General features: G+C 53.7%; 2 protein-coding genes across 5 annotated transcripts; one reads left to right on the forward strand and one right to left on the reverse strand.

Annotated features, from left to right (window-relative positions):
* Positions 1-966: 966 nt before the first annotated feature.
* On the forward strand, positions 967-3,326 carry PGAM2 (phosphoglycerate mutase 2). Its single transcript, XM_040246365.1, has 3 exons — positions 967-1,462; positions 1,584-1,764; positions 3,122-3,326. Exons 1-3 carry the CDS (start codon positions 1,049-1,051, stop codon positions 3,286-3,288), a joined length of 762 nt encoding a protein of 253 aa, XP_040102299.1. The 5' UTR covers positions 967-1,048; the 3' UTR covers positions 3,289-3,326.
* Positions 3,327-4,176: 850 nt separating this feature from the next.
* Positions 4,177-16,894, reverse strand: DBNL (drebrin like). Of its 4 annotated transcripts, none has more exons than XM_040246363.1 (13): positions 16,713-16,894; positions 12,638-12,693; positions 10,740-10,852; positions 10,082-10,156; positions 8,993-9,139; positions 8,102-8,179; positions 7,613-7,764; positions 7,452-7,500; positions 6,955-7,030; positions 6,265-6,360; positions 6,050-6,162; positions 5,706-5,802; positions 4,177-5,227 (listed from the first exon to the last, which is right to left on the reverse strand). In XM_040246363.1, the coding sequence occupies exons 1-13, from the start codon at positions 16,793-16,795 to the stop codon at positions 5,088-5,090; spliced, it is 1,275 nt and encodes a 424-aa protein (XP_040102297.1). In that variant the 5' UTR covers positions 16,796-16,894; the 3' UTR covers positions 4,177-5,087. The 4 variants fall into 4 exon arrangements, with proteins under 4 accessions (XP_040102297.1, XP_040102298.1, XP_040102296.1 ...); XM_040246364.1 differs by having other exon boundaries at positions 7,452-7,497; positions 16,713-16,882; XM_040246362.1 differs by having other exon boundaries at positions 6,955-7,048; positions 7,452-7,497; positions 16,713-16,882.
* Between the last annotated feature and the right edge of the window lie 803 nt (positions 16,895-17,697).

Genomic DNA, 17,697 nt, shown 5'->3' on the forward strand with positions numbered 1-17,697 from the left:
GGATGTGAGAGCTGAAAACCTTCTGCCCCGCTCTGGCCCAAGCAGCCAGGCCTGCAGCTCTCATTTGTCCTGAAAACCCACCTCAGCCCTTGCCCCACGCTGCTGCCACTTCCCACAGGGCCAGACCTCTCCCTTCAGGGCTGCGGCCCTCACCCATTCCCTCATTCTGTCCACAGCACCCTTTCCTTCTCCCCTGTCCTTTGAGGGGATTAGTGGAGATATCAGAGTCCCTCCCAGCCTGGCTGTCAGCCAGAGGCTTCCATACGATCCATCCTGTGAGTAGGCAAGGCACAGAGTCTGCCAGGGCAAGAGGGACCTGAGGAGGGAGGTCAGGAGTGCTGCAAAAGGTCCCCTGCCAATATACAGACCCCATTCATAGGTTAACAGAGCAGAGCCAAGGGGGAGCCTTGTGGCAGCTCACATGTATGCATAGAGATGTGAGTGCAAGGCACACATACATGTACATGTAGTATATGCATGCACACATACGTGCTCACAGGCACGCACATGTGGATGGGCAAATACTTGTGCATACTCACACACTTTGGTTCCTTTGACAGCATACTAGTATCCTTACTGAAATGCAGGCTTGTGCCCCAATTGTGTTGAGTGATTCGAAGAAAGCAGTTAGGATTTTATGTGCCTCTGCCTAGGAGTGACACGTTCCCGAGAGCAGAGAGCGAACAGGTTGACAGGGCTGGGAGCCCCAAACTCTGGGGGTCTTTCCCCAAAGAGTCCCTCTGTTTCTGCTAGCCCTCACATTTCAGGTTTGTCAGAGGCCCTGGCTTCTGTTCTTCACACCCAGCCATGCTCAGCAGCCCCACCCAGCCTGGGCTGTGGGCAGTGGGGACTGGTGAGGCTATTTTAAGTCCAGCTCTTGGCTTGCCTTACACCTAACTGCTACTGGCCACCTGCCGCCGCCTGTCAGGCCTGGAATGCTGATTGGCAGTTGGCTGGGGCGGGGGCTGGGGACAGACTGTTATAAAGCTGGGGCACCCTGGAGTCACCTGCCCCTGTCTACAGGCCCCCAGTCCCCACCTCAACCACTATGTCTACCCACCGCCTTGTGATGGTTCGGCATGGTGAGAGCACCTGGAACCAGGAGAACCGCTTCTGTGGTTGGTTCGATGCAGAGCTGAGCGAGAAGGGGGCTGAGGAGGCCAAGAGGGGGGCCCAGGCCATCAAGGACGCAAAGATGGAATTTGACATCTGCTACACATCGGTGCTAAAGCGGGCCATACGCACCCTCTGGACCATCCTGGATGGGACGGACCAGATGTGGCTGCCCGTAGTGCGTACCTGGCGTCTCAACGAGCGGCACTACGGGGGTCTCACTGGCCTCAACAAGGCAGAGACGGCTGCTAAACACGGGGAGGAGCAGGTGAAGATCTGGAGGCGCTCCTTTGACATCCCACCACCCCCCATGGATGAGAAGCACCCCTACTACAAGTCCATCAGCAAGGTGAGGTGCTGGGATGTGGGAGAGCAAAGGGAAGGCCTGGGGACCAGGGCTTCAGGGATGGAAGCTGGGTTGAGGTGGGGGTGCCCGCCTGGAGAGTGAACAGCAACATGGTTGCCCCCAGGAGCGTCGGTATGCAGGCCTGAAAGCCGGGGAACTGCCCACATGTGAGAGCCTCAAGGACACCATTGCACGGGCCCTACCCTTCTGGAATGATGAGATTGTCCCTCAGATCAAGGCTGGCAAGAGAGTGCTCATTGCAGCCCACGGGAACAGCCTACGGGGAATCGTCAAGCATCTGGAAGGTGAGGCCCATCCTCACATTTGGAATGGGCAGAGGCGGGTGGGATGACATGTTCCCATGAACCAATCAGCCCCCAACTGCTCTTTTCATAGAAGGGACAGTCGCTTCATTGAGGCAGCTTTGTAGACATCAGCATCAGGGTAGGGTTTTTTAATTGTGAACTCCAGTTCACAGCCAGGAGGGTTGAGAAACCTTCTCTGTTTAAAAAAAAAAAAAAAAAAATTCCTCTGTGTACTGGGACACCATGTAACATGAATCTCCTTCTGAAGATTCTGGGTGAAAATGTCTGCCACCAGACTCAGGGCCCAGGCCCTGTACAGGGGTACACTGCTGGCCTGGGTTCCCAACTCCAGCCCTAGATGAGAACGGGGTAAGGCCCAGGGGCTGGCATCCTACTGAAGGACACAAATTCCTGAAAAGACAGGGCCATCTGGTTCTAAATCCCAGTTTGCTGAGTGAACTTGGTCAAGTCATATTACTGGCAACCAAGGGCAAGGTCCTGCCCACACCCTGGCTCACACCCACTCCAAGCAAAGATTAGTCAAAAGAAGGGAACAGGGTGTGGAGAACACTAGAGACCTTAGGCTTGTAACTTTCCCAGCATGACAGGGTCCTTCATGGACACCCCAACTGCCTTTCTGACGCTGAGTCCACAAAGGTGCCTCACATTTGTTGTTGTGCCTAGCAGATGGAAAGACCACCTTCCCTCCCTCCTGGGACTTCCTGCAGCCTGGTCTAGGAGAAATGAATGCACTGAGGCAAAGCTGATTGGGGTCTTGCACTGACCAGAGCTCTCCTGGCATTAACAGAGTGGGGTGACAGGAATACCAAAGGTCGAGCTGCTATTCCAGGCCACGGACTGGAGGCCAGCAGGCTTGGGTTTCCTCGGAAATCTCTCCTTTACACCCGGCAGGACCTCCCATCCGCCGTGGCCATAAGCAGCCCTTTTCGCTGTCCCTCCCCCTTCTCAGCACACCGGTGCTCCTTTGCTTAGAATGTCCAGCAACTATAACTCTGTAAAACCAAATGGTTAATGTTTTCCCTGATCCCAAACATCCAGAGTCGGGCGAGAGTTCACGCTGGGCCAAGGGGGCTGATGGCATTGTCCCAGATCAAGACAGCTTGGGGTGGAGTGAGGTCCCTGGTTCGCCACAGCTATTTCTGTAGGCTGCTGTCTCAGTGCTGCCTTGACCTTCTCTGGGCATACTCCTGTGGCCTTGCTGTCAGGGGTGGGAGGATTGCTGCCTGGCTGACAGCACTGTGGCCCATAAAGGTCACCAAACCTGCTAAATGCACGAGCAGGTGGCTAGCTGGCTGACAGGCTGGGAGGGGCTAAGGACCCTATTCCTCTGGTCTAGGGATGTCGGACCAGGCCATCATGGAGCTGAACCTGCCCACGGGGATCCCCATTGTGTACGAGCTGGACCAGGCGCTGAAGCCCACCAAGCCCATGCGCTTCCTGGGGGACGAGGAGACTGTGCGCAAGGCCATGGAAGCTGTGGCTGCCCAGGGAAAGGCTAAGTGAAGGGCGGGTGCTGGCAATAAAGGTACCTCCTTCAACAGCGTCGAGTTCAGCGTGGCCCCAGACGTCCGGCAGGTGGCTTGGCAGAAGCCCACCCCCTACCCCAGCACTCACTCAGGGCTAGTTCCACAGGTCTGCAGCCTGGGATGCCACAAGCACAGCCCCAGGCCCGTGCTGCCTGCCCAACCCACCCCCATCGGTGGTGGCCAAGAGACTCCCTATCCCTGGCTATCAAGTGGCTCCTGACAACTCACCATGTAATCCCTGAAGCTGGAGAGCCACTTGGTAGCCTTGCTCTAAATTAAGAGTGCCCCAGATCACCTAAGGGATGTTCAAATGATGCAGCCCGCCCCGTGGTGAGCCAGCACTGCAGCCAGGACACCACTTTCTTCACAATGGTTGTCCTCTACTGTCTTTGCAGCCCCAGGGTGGGAAGGGCAAGATGGTACCCTGGGCCCTGCCCTATGAAGTGTCCCCTTGTCCAGATAAGCCCACAGGTGGCCTTAAAGCTGGCAATACATGATTCATGGAGCTCCCATGGTTGGGTTGAGCCTTGGAGTTTGTCCTGGGAAATCAGGACATGGTGGGACCTGCCTGCAGCTCCGCCTAAGTAGACAGGAAGTGTCATCTGCAGCCAGGCAGGTGAGGAGCACTGGGATTGGCTACCAGTCCCATTGTGTGGGGCTGGCAAGCCTCCTCAGCACATCCTTTGCCCCACGCTGCTTGTCTGGCACTAGCAAGAGGAGCTGTAATTCCCCACACACGGTGGTGCAGGTGCCTCGCTCCATGCACACAGGGACATGGGCTGTCCTGGGTGAGGGGAAGTTCCCTATGGCAGGGATCAGAGTGGTCCTCAGCCCCTCCCAGAGAACTGAAATGCAAGAGGCTGACTTCAGTCACATGTAGATCTTTATGCCTCTTCCAGGTGGCTAACGGTCGGTCAGAGGTCAGAGGGTGTACACGTGAGGGCTACAATAGGTTGGATCAGAGCTAGCGCCTGTGTGGGGCAGGTGTTACTCCAAAAGCAGATGTGGGTGGGCTGGGGCAGAGATAAGGAAAGACAGCAGGAACAGGCCACCATGGTTACTTTTCCTGAACCTCCCAGGCACACTGGTGCCAGGAGACAAGACTGAGCCACATGGAGGAAATGCAGTGTCTCTTGAGCTTTTCATCTCCTCCTTCACATATTCAGATGGGGGCTTGGTGGTCCCTGTCTCCACTGCCCGCAGCCCAGGCAGAGGGACAAAGAACTGGGGAGGACAGAGTAGGATCCAGAAAGACTGGTCAAAATTGTCATGACCCACTCTGACTTTGGTCATAAACTAAATTCACTGTTCCCAATGATCACTGACATTCTAGTTATAGACATCATCCCTTGGAGCCAAGAGGAATAGGAAAAAAAGGCAAATCCAAGAGGCCTCAAGGTGCCCCTGCTCAGCCACCCCCCCCACCCCGCCACCTGGCAGTGCCATACTCCTGGGGCAGAGGTTACTGAGGACTGGCTCTGGGCAGGCCTTGGCTCAGTGTCTTCTGTGGGGGGGTCAAGGGCCAGGCTGGTTGGGTCGAGTTTGGGAAGCTCTGGTAGCACGTTTGGAGATTACCAGGTTATTGCTGCATTTGGGGTAATAGAGGCCAAGCCACCCAAGCCAGAGGGAGCCAGAGGGCTTGTCCTCATCAGTAGACACCATTCCTGGAAAAGTGCCATACACAACCCTCACCCGACCTCTTCCAGCAAGAAGGAAATCACATCTGGGCAGGGAAGGGAAGGACAGCCCTTGGCTTCAGCCAGCAGTCGAGGGTCCTTACTCAATGAGCTCCACATAGTTGGCAGGAAACATGCCAAAGTGGCCATCTGGCCCATAGCCACGCCACCAGCCTTCGTCAATCACCTCAATGCCGGTGATGAGGTTCTCAGGGTCAAAGGAGATCTCGGTCTCGTCGGCTGCAAAGAAGGTGAGCCCAGATGCTGTGCTGAGAGCCTGGGGATCCTGGCCACCAGCCTATCCTGATGCTGCTCCTGTGGCCAGTCCCCAAGGACACATCTTCCTACCCGGTCTGGCTCTGGGACCACTGTCCCAGTGAAAGGCTAGAGTACAGCACTTCCACACATCAGCCTGTTCCCCGAAGCCTCCACCCAGGGTCTGCAGGAGGGGTACCAGCATCCAGGCCTGACCCACTCCTCTGATCATATTTCTAGCTCCAGAAAAAGGTGGGCAACCGGGATTCACACCAGTGGACAGCAAGCCGCTGCTCAGAGCATGTGGGGAGGCCTGAGTTGTGCAGGACACCCACCCATTCTTCCTTCTCACCCTCCTGTTTTTATTTCTGACACCTCCTAGGGCTATTTCCTTGAGGGGACCCCAAAATCCTGCCTCCTGATCTTGAGCCCTGTGGTCTGAGGTGGTTGGACAGCACATTACCTGCCTGGTAGTCATACAGGGCCCGGGCACAGAGCCCTTTCCCACTCAGCCCAGGGTAGTGGTCAATGGGCTCAGAGCTGGCATCTTGCTGCTGCACCTGCCCATGGACGGGAAAGAAGAAGCGAAGTCTGAGGTCTTGATTACCCCAGATTCAACCCTGCCTGTGATCAGGGCTCACTGCAGACTTGTGGGGAGGGCACGTGAGACAGGGCCTCCTCCAGAACTAAGCAAGATAATTCACAGGTAGTGTCTCGGAAGTTAGGTGTCCCATGATGGGAGAGCCAAGGAGTGCATTTCTGGGTATGTGGCCCCTTCACAGATCTGCCCTGCTGCAGAGAACCCACCATTGGCGGCTCCTCATAGAAAGTCTCCTGCTCTGGGGGCTCCTCATACACAGCCTCTTCTTCCACCTGCACCGAACACGGAGGGATGCTGGGCACCGGCTCCTCGCGGAGATCTGTGTGAGGGGACACAGCTCACTCTGACCCAGGGGAGGGGAGAGGACAGCCCACGTCTCCCTTCCACCCTCAACTCCCCAGGGGGCAGCCAACAGCCTTGCCTGCCCTGGGCCTTGAGGTGGCATGAGTTGATTCTCTGCTGATGGGAGTATCTGGTTGAGTGAGTTGCTTCTGCAGGAAGGGGCTCCTCAGCTTGCCTACAAACCAATGGTAAACATGTAAGACATGACATAGCTGGAAAGGAGGAAGAAGCAAGTACTTGCTGCCTTTTCTGTGCTCTGTATTGCTCAGAGTGGGGACCTGTTCTGGGACAGTAAGCATCACAGGGAGTGAATGGGGACCTGCAACAGCCACAGGGATATTACCTAGCATGCACACATCATATATGTGTATCGTGGGCCTTGTGCAGTGTTTGAGAGCTGGCCAGCAGTGTAGTCTCATACAGCCTTTGAGGGCCAGAGAGATGACTGATTCAGGCCCCTGAGGCCCAGATAACAGCCCAGCACAGGAGGTGTGCCAGGTGTACAGGGCCAGGACTGGTAAGTATTCTTTCCAGAGCCACACATGGCCCCTTCTGTCCCACCAAGTCTCTGGAGGAAGAGGTTAAGAGCAGGAAGGTGGCACTTGGGTCCCAGGCTCGCATCCCAGAAGCTACCCACACGAGCAAAGGCTCTCCTTACTCACTCCTTTCACGTTCTGTACATCTGTCACTAATTCAGGGCGGCCTGTACTGGGACCCCAGACCCCTTCAGCCATCCCCTGCTTCACAGCTGGATCAAGGGAAGTCTCACCTGGCTGGGGGCTGGAGATGGATGTGGTAGACATGGCCCTCTCCTTCTGCTTGAAAATCTCCCGTGGGTGTGCTGGCTGTGGACAAACAAGCTCCTAGAGGAGTGCACACGGACCCAGTAGTGAATGGGGCCCAGGAGTCCATCAGCCTGCCTGGCTCCCTGCAGCTGTGCAGAGGAGTCAGGAAGCAACACCCCAAAGTTGAGGGGCTCACAGGTCTTTTCCAGGACCACAGGAGACGCACATTGGGCCAAACTTCTGCCCTCAGCCTCCTCCCCAGTGCCAGCTCTGAGATACCACATGTCCTACGTTCAGATCTGCCCAGCCCCCTGCAGGACCCTTGGAGGAAGGCCCCCCCTTGGGCCTGTGGGGCAAGATGCGTGCATCTGGAGGAATCCATATGGCTATCATCGCTCCCAGGAGGCAGCCTGCACACGTCTCCTGGATGAGCATCCACGCGTCACTTTGTTCTCTCAAGGTGGGAGCACCCAAGACTCACCTGCTCCTCTCTGTTCCTTGAAACCACCTCATGCTGTTCATACTTCCTGCTGGGAGGGGCAGAGGGAAGAGCTGCAGCTTGGCCTCAGCGTACTCCTTACCTGCTTCAGGGGGGCAGAAGGAGAGACAGCCCCTCCCGGCAGGTGGCAGCCCCCACCTCACCTCTGGAGGCCAGCCTCGCCTCCCTGCTCCTGATAGCGCTGCTCCCGGAGGGCAGCCTCACGCAGCTCCCGCTCCCGGCGCTCCTGCTCCAGCTGCCGCCGCTCCTCCTCCACGCGCCGCTTCTCTTCTAGCCTGCGGTTCTCCTCCTCCTTCTGCAGGGAGAGTCGCACCCGCCTGTCCCACTCAGCCTTGGCACTGCCAGCAACATGGACCTGCCCTCTCACCCCGTCCTATTCAGGCAGGCTGCATAGGCTGTGGTCAAGCGTGGGCTCTAAAGCAACACCCACTAGCTATGTAACTTAACACCTCTAACCCTTAGTTCAACCATTTGCAAATAGGTGTTAAAAGGGTTATTTATTCAAATCCCTTATTGAACAAATATCAGTGAACTTATCATAAGAAAAACTGAGATGTAGCAGCTTATGTTTGGTGCACAGACAATGTTTCATAAATGCCAGCTCTCATCATTATGCCCGGGGCAGCACTTACCTCTGCTTTGGCCCAGAAGCTGTCTTTGCCAACCCTTTTGATCTCTGACACTGCATTGGTCTTCTGGTACACTGAGCCCTGAGAGGGACAGAGAATTCACTACAGGGCCACTGACAGGAGCACAGAATGGCTAAGAACTGCTGTGATGGCCATGGCAGAAGCAGTGGCGCTTGGTCCAGTGCCTCTCAAGGAGGCCTGAAACAAAAACAGCCTGAAAGGCCCTGGAAACTGCAAGTGGGGATGCTCAGCCCCAGAGAAAACTGAAGTTGTCTCTGGTTGCACCAGACCCTTGTGCACAGAAGCCAAGGCAGGGAAAGGCCCCTGGGCCTACCTGAGAATCCTGGAAGCTGAGCTGTGCTGAGGCAAACTCTGGATAGGGGTCCCCTCAGACAGCTAACTGCAATGCAGCACCCACAGAATACCCAAGAACCTCAGCTGTGTGTTGGGAGACTCAGCTCCACACCAAGCACCAGGCCACAAGCCCAGAGGTGTCTGGCCACAACTCAAGAGAGGCTTGTCCTGTACACCAGCAGGAGTTTCTCCAAAGCAACCACTGTCCAGGGCCACACAGGATACTCTGGTGCCATGGCCTGGAGGGTGGATGGAATTTCTCTGCAGAGAACCCCTGACCACACAGATGCAGCATAAGAGGCTCCAGCACCACCGCACACGGTGAAAGGCCACTCCTCATACACACTGGTGCCTGCCTCAAGGAGGCAATTCCTGCTCCTGTCAGGCACCTTGGCACCTCAATCAGGCTCCAGGACCAGAAGCCAGACAGGTAGCAGCCCAGTCCCTTTGGGAATAAAGTAGTGACTGTGGGTCCCATCAGTCTGAAGTTAGGGATTGCACACTCCTGTCCGGTTGCCCTCAGGCCCACACAGCACTCACCACTGGGGCCTGGGGGCCCGTGTCCTGGAAGCGGCTACTCTCCTTGTGGAATGTGTAGTTAGCACCTGAGGCCCTGGCCACCTTTTGCATGATGCACTCGGGCTCCACATCCTCCTCGGCCCTGGCATTGATGGTCACATGGGCCCCCTGCAGCAGGAGCAGGACTTGATGAAAAAAAAAGCATTGCGGCCCCAGGAGAGGACAGGCTTCACACCTCAGTCTGCACAGTGGCTGCAAGGGGCTCAGGGTCAGGAGGCCTGCTCTCACCAAGGCCTCAGGAAAACCAGCTGAGGGAAACCTACTGTTCTTGTCCCAGCTTTCGTGGAAGGCCCATGCCCTCCACAGTGTGGCCTGTTCAGTGGTGCTACATGACAGCCCTGGCATTAAAGAGCTTCTTTCTAGTGAATGAAAACTAACCTTAAAAGGCACCTGGAAACAAGCAAATTTTCTGCAAAAAGCAAGTTACTATTTCTCCATGAGAAATGAGAACTATGACCTTACTGGTACTAAATACCAATAAGCTTGGGACCCTCTCTTTTACCTCTTAGATGGAGAAACTGAGGTACATCTGAAGAAATGTTGGCAGAACCAGAAAACAAAGTCCTGCATCTCCTTGCCAGTAACCAAAGAAATGCAAAGAGTAAGCTAACAAGTAACAACAAATACTTTTTGATCACAATGCTTTTGAAATGAAACAAAGTTCCATTATATGATGACTAAAATAAATATATGCAGAAATGGACTGGAAAAAAGCAGCATTAAAGGGAAAATGCACATTGAGGTTGTGGACATAAGCAACTGTCCTTCTCCTCCAGATCCTGAAAGTTCTGCTAAAAATTTGTACTCATAAAACAAGTGGAACCCAAGGCTTAGCCCTGCCATTTAAGACCAGCTCCATCGTGGCCTCTATGTGGTCCTTCATCCCCAGTGAGACCAGCTTGCAGGGGCTCTGGCTACATCCTGGGCAAGAGAGGAGCAGCCTCAGATGTAAGGCACACTTCCAACTCTGGATGTGATTCCTGCTAACTCACACCCTGGAACCTGGGCATCTGGTGAATGTTGGGAGGCCCCGTACAGAGCAGCCCTCACCTTCAAGAAGCTGGCCATGGTGCTGACATGGTTGGCGCATGCTCCCTTCCGCACGTCATTCACGCCCTCACCGGTCTGCAACACAGCACATTCCTTGGTGTGACCCAGGTCTCCCTGCAAAGTTACCACCCACCCCAGGGACTCAGTAGTTTCCCTGTGTTCCAGGAAAGAGAAAACTGCAACCCTAAAGCAGAGGACATGGTGAGACCCCAAACCTCTGAGTCAGGGGGAGTCTTAGAGAAGGATGGTCCCCTGCTTCCACTGTAGTAAGTTTCCTTAGAATTCCGTAGTCCCCACCCAGGAGAGCCATTTCATTAGAGTCCCTGTCCTATACTCCCAGAGCCCTCCTAGCCCTTATCCAGGCCCTCTGTTCCCTCAGGATGACTACACTGAAAGGGACAAGGACAAGAGTTGCCTGTAATCCATTTTACAGGAGTAATTCTGGGCCAGGACAGTGAAGTCTGCACAAGTAAGGCCCCAGGTGCCCTTTGGGCCACACTGAATGAACCCATTATTCTATTCAATCACCAGATTCAAGCTGTTGGGAAGTCAAGTTCTCCCCTGCTCCAGTCACAAAAGGCAAAGAAGGAAATAAGAAAAGGGAGTTTTTCTGGATAACATCTAGATGAGAACTTGGAAGCCCTTAAGTTCCACATACCCAGTTGATGAGGACAAACTTGGGCAGGCCGGAGTTGGGGTCCTCGACCCTGCAGAAGGCGTACATCACCTTCCCGCTGTTGAGCTCCTCCACCATCTCCTCCAGGCCCCCCTCTGCAGCAGTCACAAGGAGAGTCAGAGGTGGCCCAGGCACCCCACGCCCACCCTGGCACCTAGTCCACCAGGAAAGGAAACCCAAGCTGCTTCTAAGCCAGGGTTCTCAGTCCTATCTGAAACAGAATCAGATTCCTAGGCCTACCCCCACCAAGCTGACTTATGAGAACTGGACGGAACCCAGGGTCTGCATTTGTGAAAAGCACCTCAAGTGATTTTAAAGCTACACTAGTCTAAAAATCACTCCTCCTGCAAACCCACAGGTAATTCTGGAAGTAAAAATGTCATTTCTTCTGCAAACCAGGCAGACACCAGACCTCCAATGGAGGAGCTCTGAAATAGTTTTACCACAGCCTGAACTCCACTAACTGCCCTGGAATAGCAGGCCTGCTGTGAGTCACCCTGTCCTTACATGTCTGCTCAGATTCCAGGGCCACCCAGAGGCTCCTGAGCAGATGTTAACTGCCCATAGCCATATAGGGGCTCAGCTCTTAGACTCCCTGAGTAGGGACAAGGGAGTGATGGGGAAATAGGAGTGGATGACCCTATGCCACTCTCCCCCAACACTTAAGCTGTAAGCCCCAGCATGTACTGGAGTCCTGGATTCTTCTCAGGTACCCCAAACATTCCCAGGTTGTGAGAAGGTGCTGGATCAGGTATTTTATCTATTGGGCTCCACAGAACCTGGGGCAGTCCTGCGGCCCTGCTCTGGGCACCCACAGCAGAGCCTGTGAATATCACTGAGAATGGTGGCATGAAAACTGAACTCTGCAACTCTCAGTTCCCTATGACATCACAGTGCACCTGATACCACCGTCAGTGGCAGTCCTTCTAGAAAGATGACCACCAAGAAGAACTGCTCATGGAAGAGGTTTTCTATCAACAAGTTACTAGAATCATTCATGCAGCAAGCAGATAACATGCCAGTGAGCATGCACTGACTAATGAAGCTATGTCACTCAGGTCAGGTGAGCTGGCCTTGAGAATGGAGGAGTCAAGGGTATGAGGCAGGGGATCTAGTTTATACTCCTCTGCCCAGCACTGGCCAAGAGCCTGTTCTTCCCAAGACTTCCTATCACCCTGTATTTGAACAGCATTTTTCCAGGTCACCCCATCCCAGCTGACCATATACACTGATGTGACCTCTCCCAGGTGAGGGTATGCCCAGCAGATATTCAGTCCACCAGAAAGAGGGCAGAAGGAAGGATGTGTCTGCACCTTCTCTTCCTCCACCAACACCCAGCTCTGTGGGACTGTCACCCTGTCTCGGCTACAGCCCGGGGATAAGGACAGAGCACAGGCCAGGCCTTGGCCTGTCTACAAGCTAGAGAGGGCAGGCCTATCCCCCATCTCAGCTCTTCCCAGTTATGACACAGAGAACACTGCTGCCTTGCACCTCCAGGCAGAGACAGCCAAGGAGTAGGTATTTTCACTTAGAAACATCTGAAACCCAAAGCAAGGCAGAAGGAGCTGTGGGCGCCGTGGGCTCCATACTGCTGGGGAAAAGCCTCTGTCCTGCCTGGCTGGCTGCAGTCACTCAGATCAGGGGAGCAGGAAATTCCTCCGCATTGACACTGATGTGGGGCAGGCTCATCATTAGCCAGGGAAGGTGCCACTGGTCATGTCACGTGCAGGGAATACCTCTGCACCCTGAATGTCCTTCCTCCTGCTGGGACGGCGTCAATGCCGGCAGAGACAGAGCATTGATGTCACAACTCTCCCTGCCGCCCCTCCAACTCCTGATGCTCCTGTAGCCCATCTACTTCCTCATTTGACCATACTCACCCCCCGTGCCAGCCACACGGATGTCATTGCTGTTTCCTTCGTAAGTAAAGAGGGCCCTGAAACAAAACACAAACAGGCTCATAACCAGTGGCCTGGTAACCTTGTGCCCTCACTGAACCCACCAAAGCTTCAAGCTGCACCCCAAGAGCTCAGCCTGACAGTAACAAGTGGGCTGACATAAGACCCACTCTGAGGCAGGATCTCAGTAAGCTGCTGGGGCTCCCCGAGCTGAGCCTTCTCATCTGGAACTGGCCCAATTTACCAGAGTGGCTTGTTGTGAGGACCAAATCTATGGAGATGGGAAGCATGCGTCTACTTTGCAGAAGAACAGGCTGTGAAATTTTATGGCAACGTTCTACACATTTATGTGTGAAACATTTACTTGGCTACCATGTATGTCAATGATGGTGGTGGTTTACTCATTAAGTTGTGTCTATCACGACCCCATGGACTGTAGCTTGCCAGGTTCCTCTGTCCATGGGATTTTCCAGGCAAGAATACTGGAGTGGGGTGCCATTTCTTTCTCCAGGGATCTTCTCGACCCAGGAATCGAAACTGGGTCTCTTGCACTGCAGACAGATTCTCTACTGACTGAGCTAGGAGGGAGGCCCACGTATGTCCATATGAACAAGCAAAAGATACTTGCATATTCCTGAAACCAGAGCACACCAAGGAGAAGTAGGAAAGAGAAATATGTGCATTTTTAATAACCAATGCCCTTGTGCATGTCTGCAGTCTTCTGGAAAGTCTGAAAGGTTGGTGGAGCAGGTCTGTCTGGGCTTGAGACTCTTCCAGCAAACACAGAATTTTATAGGTTGCATCTGGTGTCAGAAACCATAGAGGCCATAACTCAGCATGAAGTCAGTTTCCTCACAAGACAAGCTCCTATGGGCAAGTTCTATAACCTAGCAGAGCATCACGTCTCCACAGGTGACCCTGGGTCATACCTTCCTTCTATAAAACTATTCATAAGAACACTGGCTAAGATTTGGGCTTATAAATCTATGCCCTAACGTGTTGAGAAGTATGGTAAATTGTATTAAATCTGGGCCATGGAAGGTCCTTTGACCAGAACAAAGGTTAGTCAAAGAGAACATTCTAGAAGAGATAGCATCCATGCAGTCCACATAAAGCCCAGCCATCAGCATGAACTCTGCAGAAGCTCAGATCCAGAGAGTGCTGGCAGACCCCAAGGTGAAGGTGATAATCCATGGGACAGTAAGTCAAAGGTAAACCCAGTCTGGTGTGTCATCTCCCCATGCTCCAGAGCACAGGCTGCTAAGGTGTGCCAGACAGAAACTGCAGGGTCAACAGTCTGAGAGGAACCAAATCAAGTTCCACTCAGCTTTCCAAGGGCCTAGAAAACACCACTAGAGCTGCCTAAGCCTAAGAAAGTCAGAAGAAATTATACCCAGGTCCAAAGATCTGGTAGACATCCAGAATCTGGTGGCCAGAGTCCTGACCAGCCTTCCTCCTGGAGCAAAGAAGCCCATTCCTCTTGAAGGCCACAAACCCCGGCTGCAGAAGACGGGCACACTGGACAAGCACCAAGAAACAGAGACTGCTGCTCAAGCTTAGCTTTTTCAAGAAGAGATCCAGAGGCTAACAAGAGTCGCACCCCATGCCTACCATCTACCCCTCTGACGTCATTCCCCTTTATTCTAGGCTCCAGCCTAAGCCACCCTCTTGAATGTTCCCAGGTCAGAAGTTCATCCAACATTCAAACAACCCTTCTTCCAAATCAACATTAAAAAAAAAAAAAAAAAATGATGTGTTGGCTTGTGCAGGCACACAGCACAAGGAACATGGGGGCTCTAAGTACCTTATAATTCAATCACTTTCAGAAATAGTCTGAAAACTTGTTACTTGCTAGTGATGGAATGCAGCTATGAATAATCCTTAATAGGACCTACCCACAGAACTTACTAATGGGAGACAAAACACACAGACAAACGCATCACACTAACATATTGTCAGGTAGTGAAGTGGGTATAGGAAGTGAGCAAACATGCCACAACCCAGGGGAAAAATCTGGTTTCCCCAGGAGAAAGACCCAGTATAGACAGTGGATGTTATGTCTGCTTCCTATCCTACCTCGCTTCAGGGCCTGTTCCAATGCACCCACTCTGAATGTGAAATTTTATGACCCACCAAACTGGAGACCACTTCTTCCTTCTCTGCCATTTTTTCTGCACTCCTCTCAATACCCCTACACCTGGGACAGAGATGGGGCCCACCTACGCTTTCTGGTGAAGAGAAAAGGTGACAAGAAAATCAATGAGGATGCCTAGTGTGTGTCTGAGGAAGTCAACCACGGAGATGGGAATATTTGACTGCAACCAAAGGGACAGGAATCCAGAAAGGCCTCTCCAAAAAGGCAATACTAGAGCTTGAGAAATAAAGTTTGGGGAGCCCCCTTGGATGACGTAGAAAGGCGCTCCAGGCAAAGGAAGCAGAAAGAACAAGGGCTGCGAGTAACACCAGCTTGCAAGTTTAAGGAAGAGAAAGAAGGCTGCTGTTGCTGCTGCTGCTAAGTCACTTCAGTCGTGGCCGACTCTGTGGGACCCCACAGACGGCAGCCCACCAGGCTCCCCCGTCCGGGGATCCTCCAGGCAAGAACACTGGAGTGGGATGCATTTCCTTCTCCAGTGTATGAAAGTGAAAAGTGAAAGGGAAGTCGCTCAGTCGTGTCTGACTCTTAGCGACCCCATGGACTGCAGCCTACCAGGCTCCTCTGTCCATGGGATTTTCCAGGCAAGAGTACTGGAGTGGGGTGCCATTGCCTTCTCAAAAGAAGGCTACAGTTGTGGTAAACAGGTGGGGCAGTTAGGAGCCAGGTCATGCAGGGCCTGTCAGCCATGGCAAAGACTCCAGGCTATATTTATGCAACAGGAAGCCACTGCCGGGTTTAAGCAGGAAAGTGACATGGTCAGATATTTTTTCAGCAGGTCTGTACATGAAGACCTGACCACACTGACGTAGCGCCAGAGATTCTGCAGACCCAGGAAGCATTCGGAAGCTCTTCCCTAAAATGCCTGGGAGTGAAGAAAAGGATAGGCACTAGTGTTCTCAATATCCCAATAGTACACTGTACAAAAGCCACTGGGCTGGGCACCAGGGAAAGCAGAGATGAGAACGCAGTAGCACTTGACAAGTGGAGACAGCCACAGTTGTTCAGCCTCACCCAGAGAGCCCTTTCCCAGACAAAGGACTAAGGCTCCTCAAAGCTGGTCACCTTACTTCTTTATACTCAGCATATTTCTTAGAACTATAAATGCTCAAAACTGGTCTGTGAATGCAATTTAAGACATATGGAAAGTAACAGAATTGCTATGCATACAACAACCCTTGTTGCAGGACAGAACAAGGGTTTATGTGCGGGCTACCCTGGGCTCTGCCAGAGATTTCAGATTCAGACCTTCTGTACTATAAAGGCCCTATTACCGACATTCCGGCAAAGGATGTCACTGGAGGTGGAGGGAAGATGGGACCTTTTTCCAAACACAACCAGCATCTTCCTTTCATTCATTTCCCCATAGTTCACGCATATGAAGTAGTATTCTTCTTGACGAAAGGAAGGTTCTTAAAATCCCTGGAGAACCAAGGACCTAAACCCCTCGATCTCTGTTTGACGCCCCCAAAGCAAGGCTCCCATTCCCAGTCTGGCTGCTAGACCACCCTCGGAGCCCCACTGCTGAATAAAACATTCGGAATGAAGGCAGATGTAGCTTCCGCTTTCTCAAGGAGGGCTGAGAGGGCTTTCTCAAAAGTGCCCCATTGTCCACGCAAGTCCCCGAGCAGGAAAGGAGAACCTGGCGAAGCCATCAAGCACAGCCAGGCCGAGGATCCAACGAGGCCCGCGGGCCGAGCCCGGTGGCTAGCGAAGTGGAAGGGCTGGGGACTTAGCGGGCCCCCCTCGGGTTTAAGCTGCACAAGCAGTGGGCACGGGCTGATGGAGGTGGGAACCTAATCTCGCGGGGTGTGGCGCAGGTGCGCGGCAGTCAGCATTCCGCGCGCCGTGGCTCCCCGGCCCCGGCCCGCTCCCGGCCCGCTCCCGGCCCTCCCCGTCGCCCACCAGTCGGTCGAGGACTTCTCGTTGACCACTCTCTCGTAGGCCTCCAGCAGCGCCGGCCCATTGCGGCTCAGGTTCACAGCCATAGCCAACACCTCGGTCTCCGCGACACTATCGCCGCCGCCGCCTCCGCCGCTTCCCGGACCTCCGCGAAAGGCAGCCCAAGGCCCCGCCCGGCGACCGGAAGCCCCGCCCCGACGGCCGGAAGCGGAAAAGGGGCCGGCGGGACCCAGGGTGAGCGGGCGAGTACGGGCAGGGCGTTTGTTGGGCTGCGGGCCGGTTGGAAGGCCTTGTGGGGTCGAGGTAGGTAGATTGCTGTATGTAGCGATGGAGGGAAGGTGTGGCCTTCTGCGTGTCCCCGTGCTCTGTCCTGCCGAGCCAAGGCACGCTGAGTCTGGCCGAAGGATACTACCCAGCCAGCCCCTTATTAGTTACACTCGTGGAGCACTTTCTTACTCTTATCACAGTTAAAAGCACTTGTTAGAGGATCCCGTGACGGGCACGGGGGTCCCTTGATCGTCTGTGTGAACTCTGAATAGAAGTTTTATCTAAGAATGAAGCATACGTGAAAATTAATGAGCAGAAGAATAAAAATGAACACTAAGTGATGGCCACATTGCTACAAAGGAAGAAAGTGAAGTCGCTCAGTCGTTTCCGACTCTGCGACGCCATGCACTGTAGCCTACCAGGGCTCCTCCGTCGATGGGATTTTCTAGGCAAGAATACTGGAGGGGGATGCCATTTCTTTCTCCAAGAGATCTTCCTGACCCAGGGATTGAATCCAGGCCTCCTGCGTTGTAGGCAGACGCTTTACCGTATGAGCCACCAGGGATGTCCACAAACCTACCTCAAAGTGCAGTTGTGTTTCTCAGACCTCACCTGCATTTTCTAGAGAGGTCAAGGATGGGGTAAGGAAGGGAAGATGAGAACCTGCCCAGTGCTGGTCCTGTTACCCAGCCAAACTTGGGTCCACTTGTCTGTTGGTCCC

Source organism: Oryx dammah, unplaced genomic scaffold, assembly GCF_014754425.2.
Source record: "Oryx dammah isolate SB20612 unplaced genomic scaffold, SCBI_Odam_1.1 HiC_scaffold_9, whole genome shotgun sequence".
Taxonomy (NCBI): domain Eukaryota; kingdom Metazoa; phylum Chordata; class Mammalia; order Artiodactyla; family Bovidae; genus Oryx; species Oryx dammah.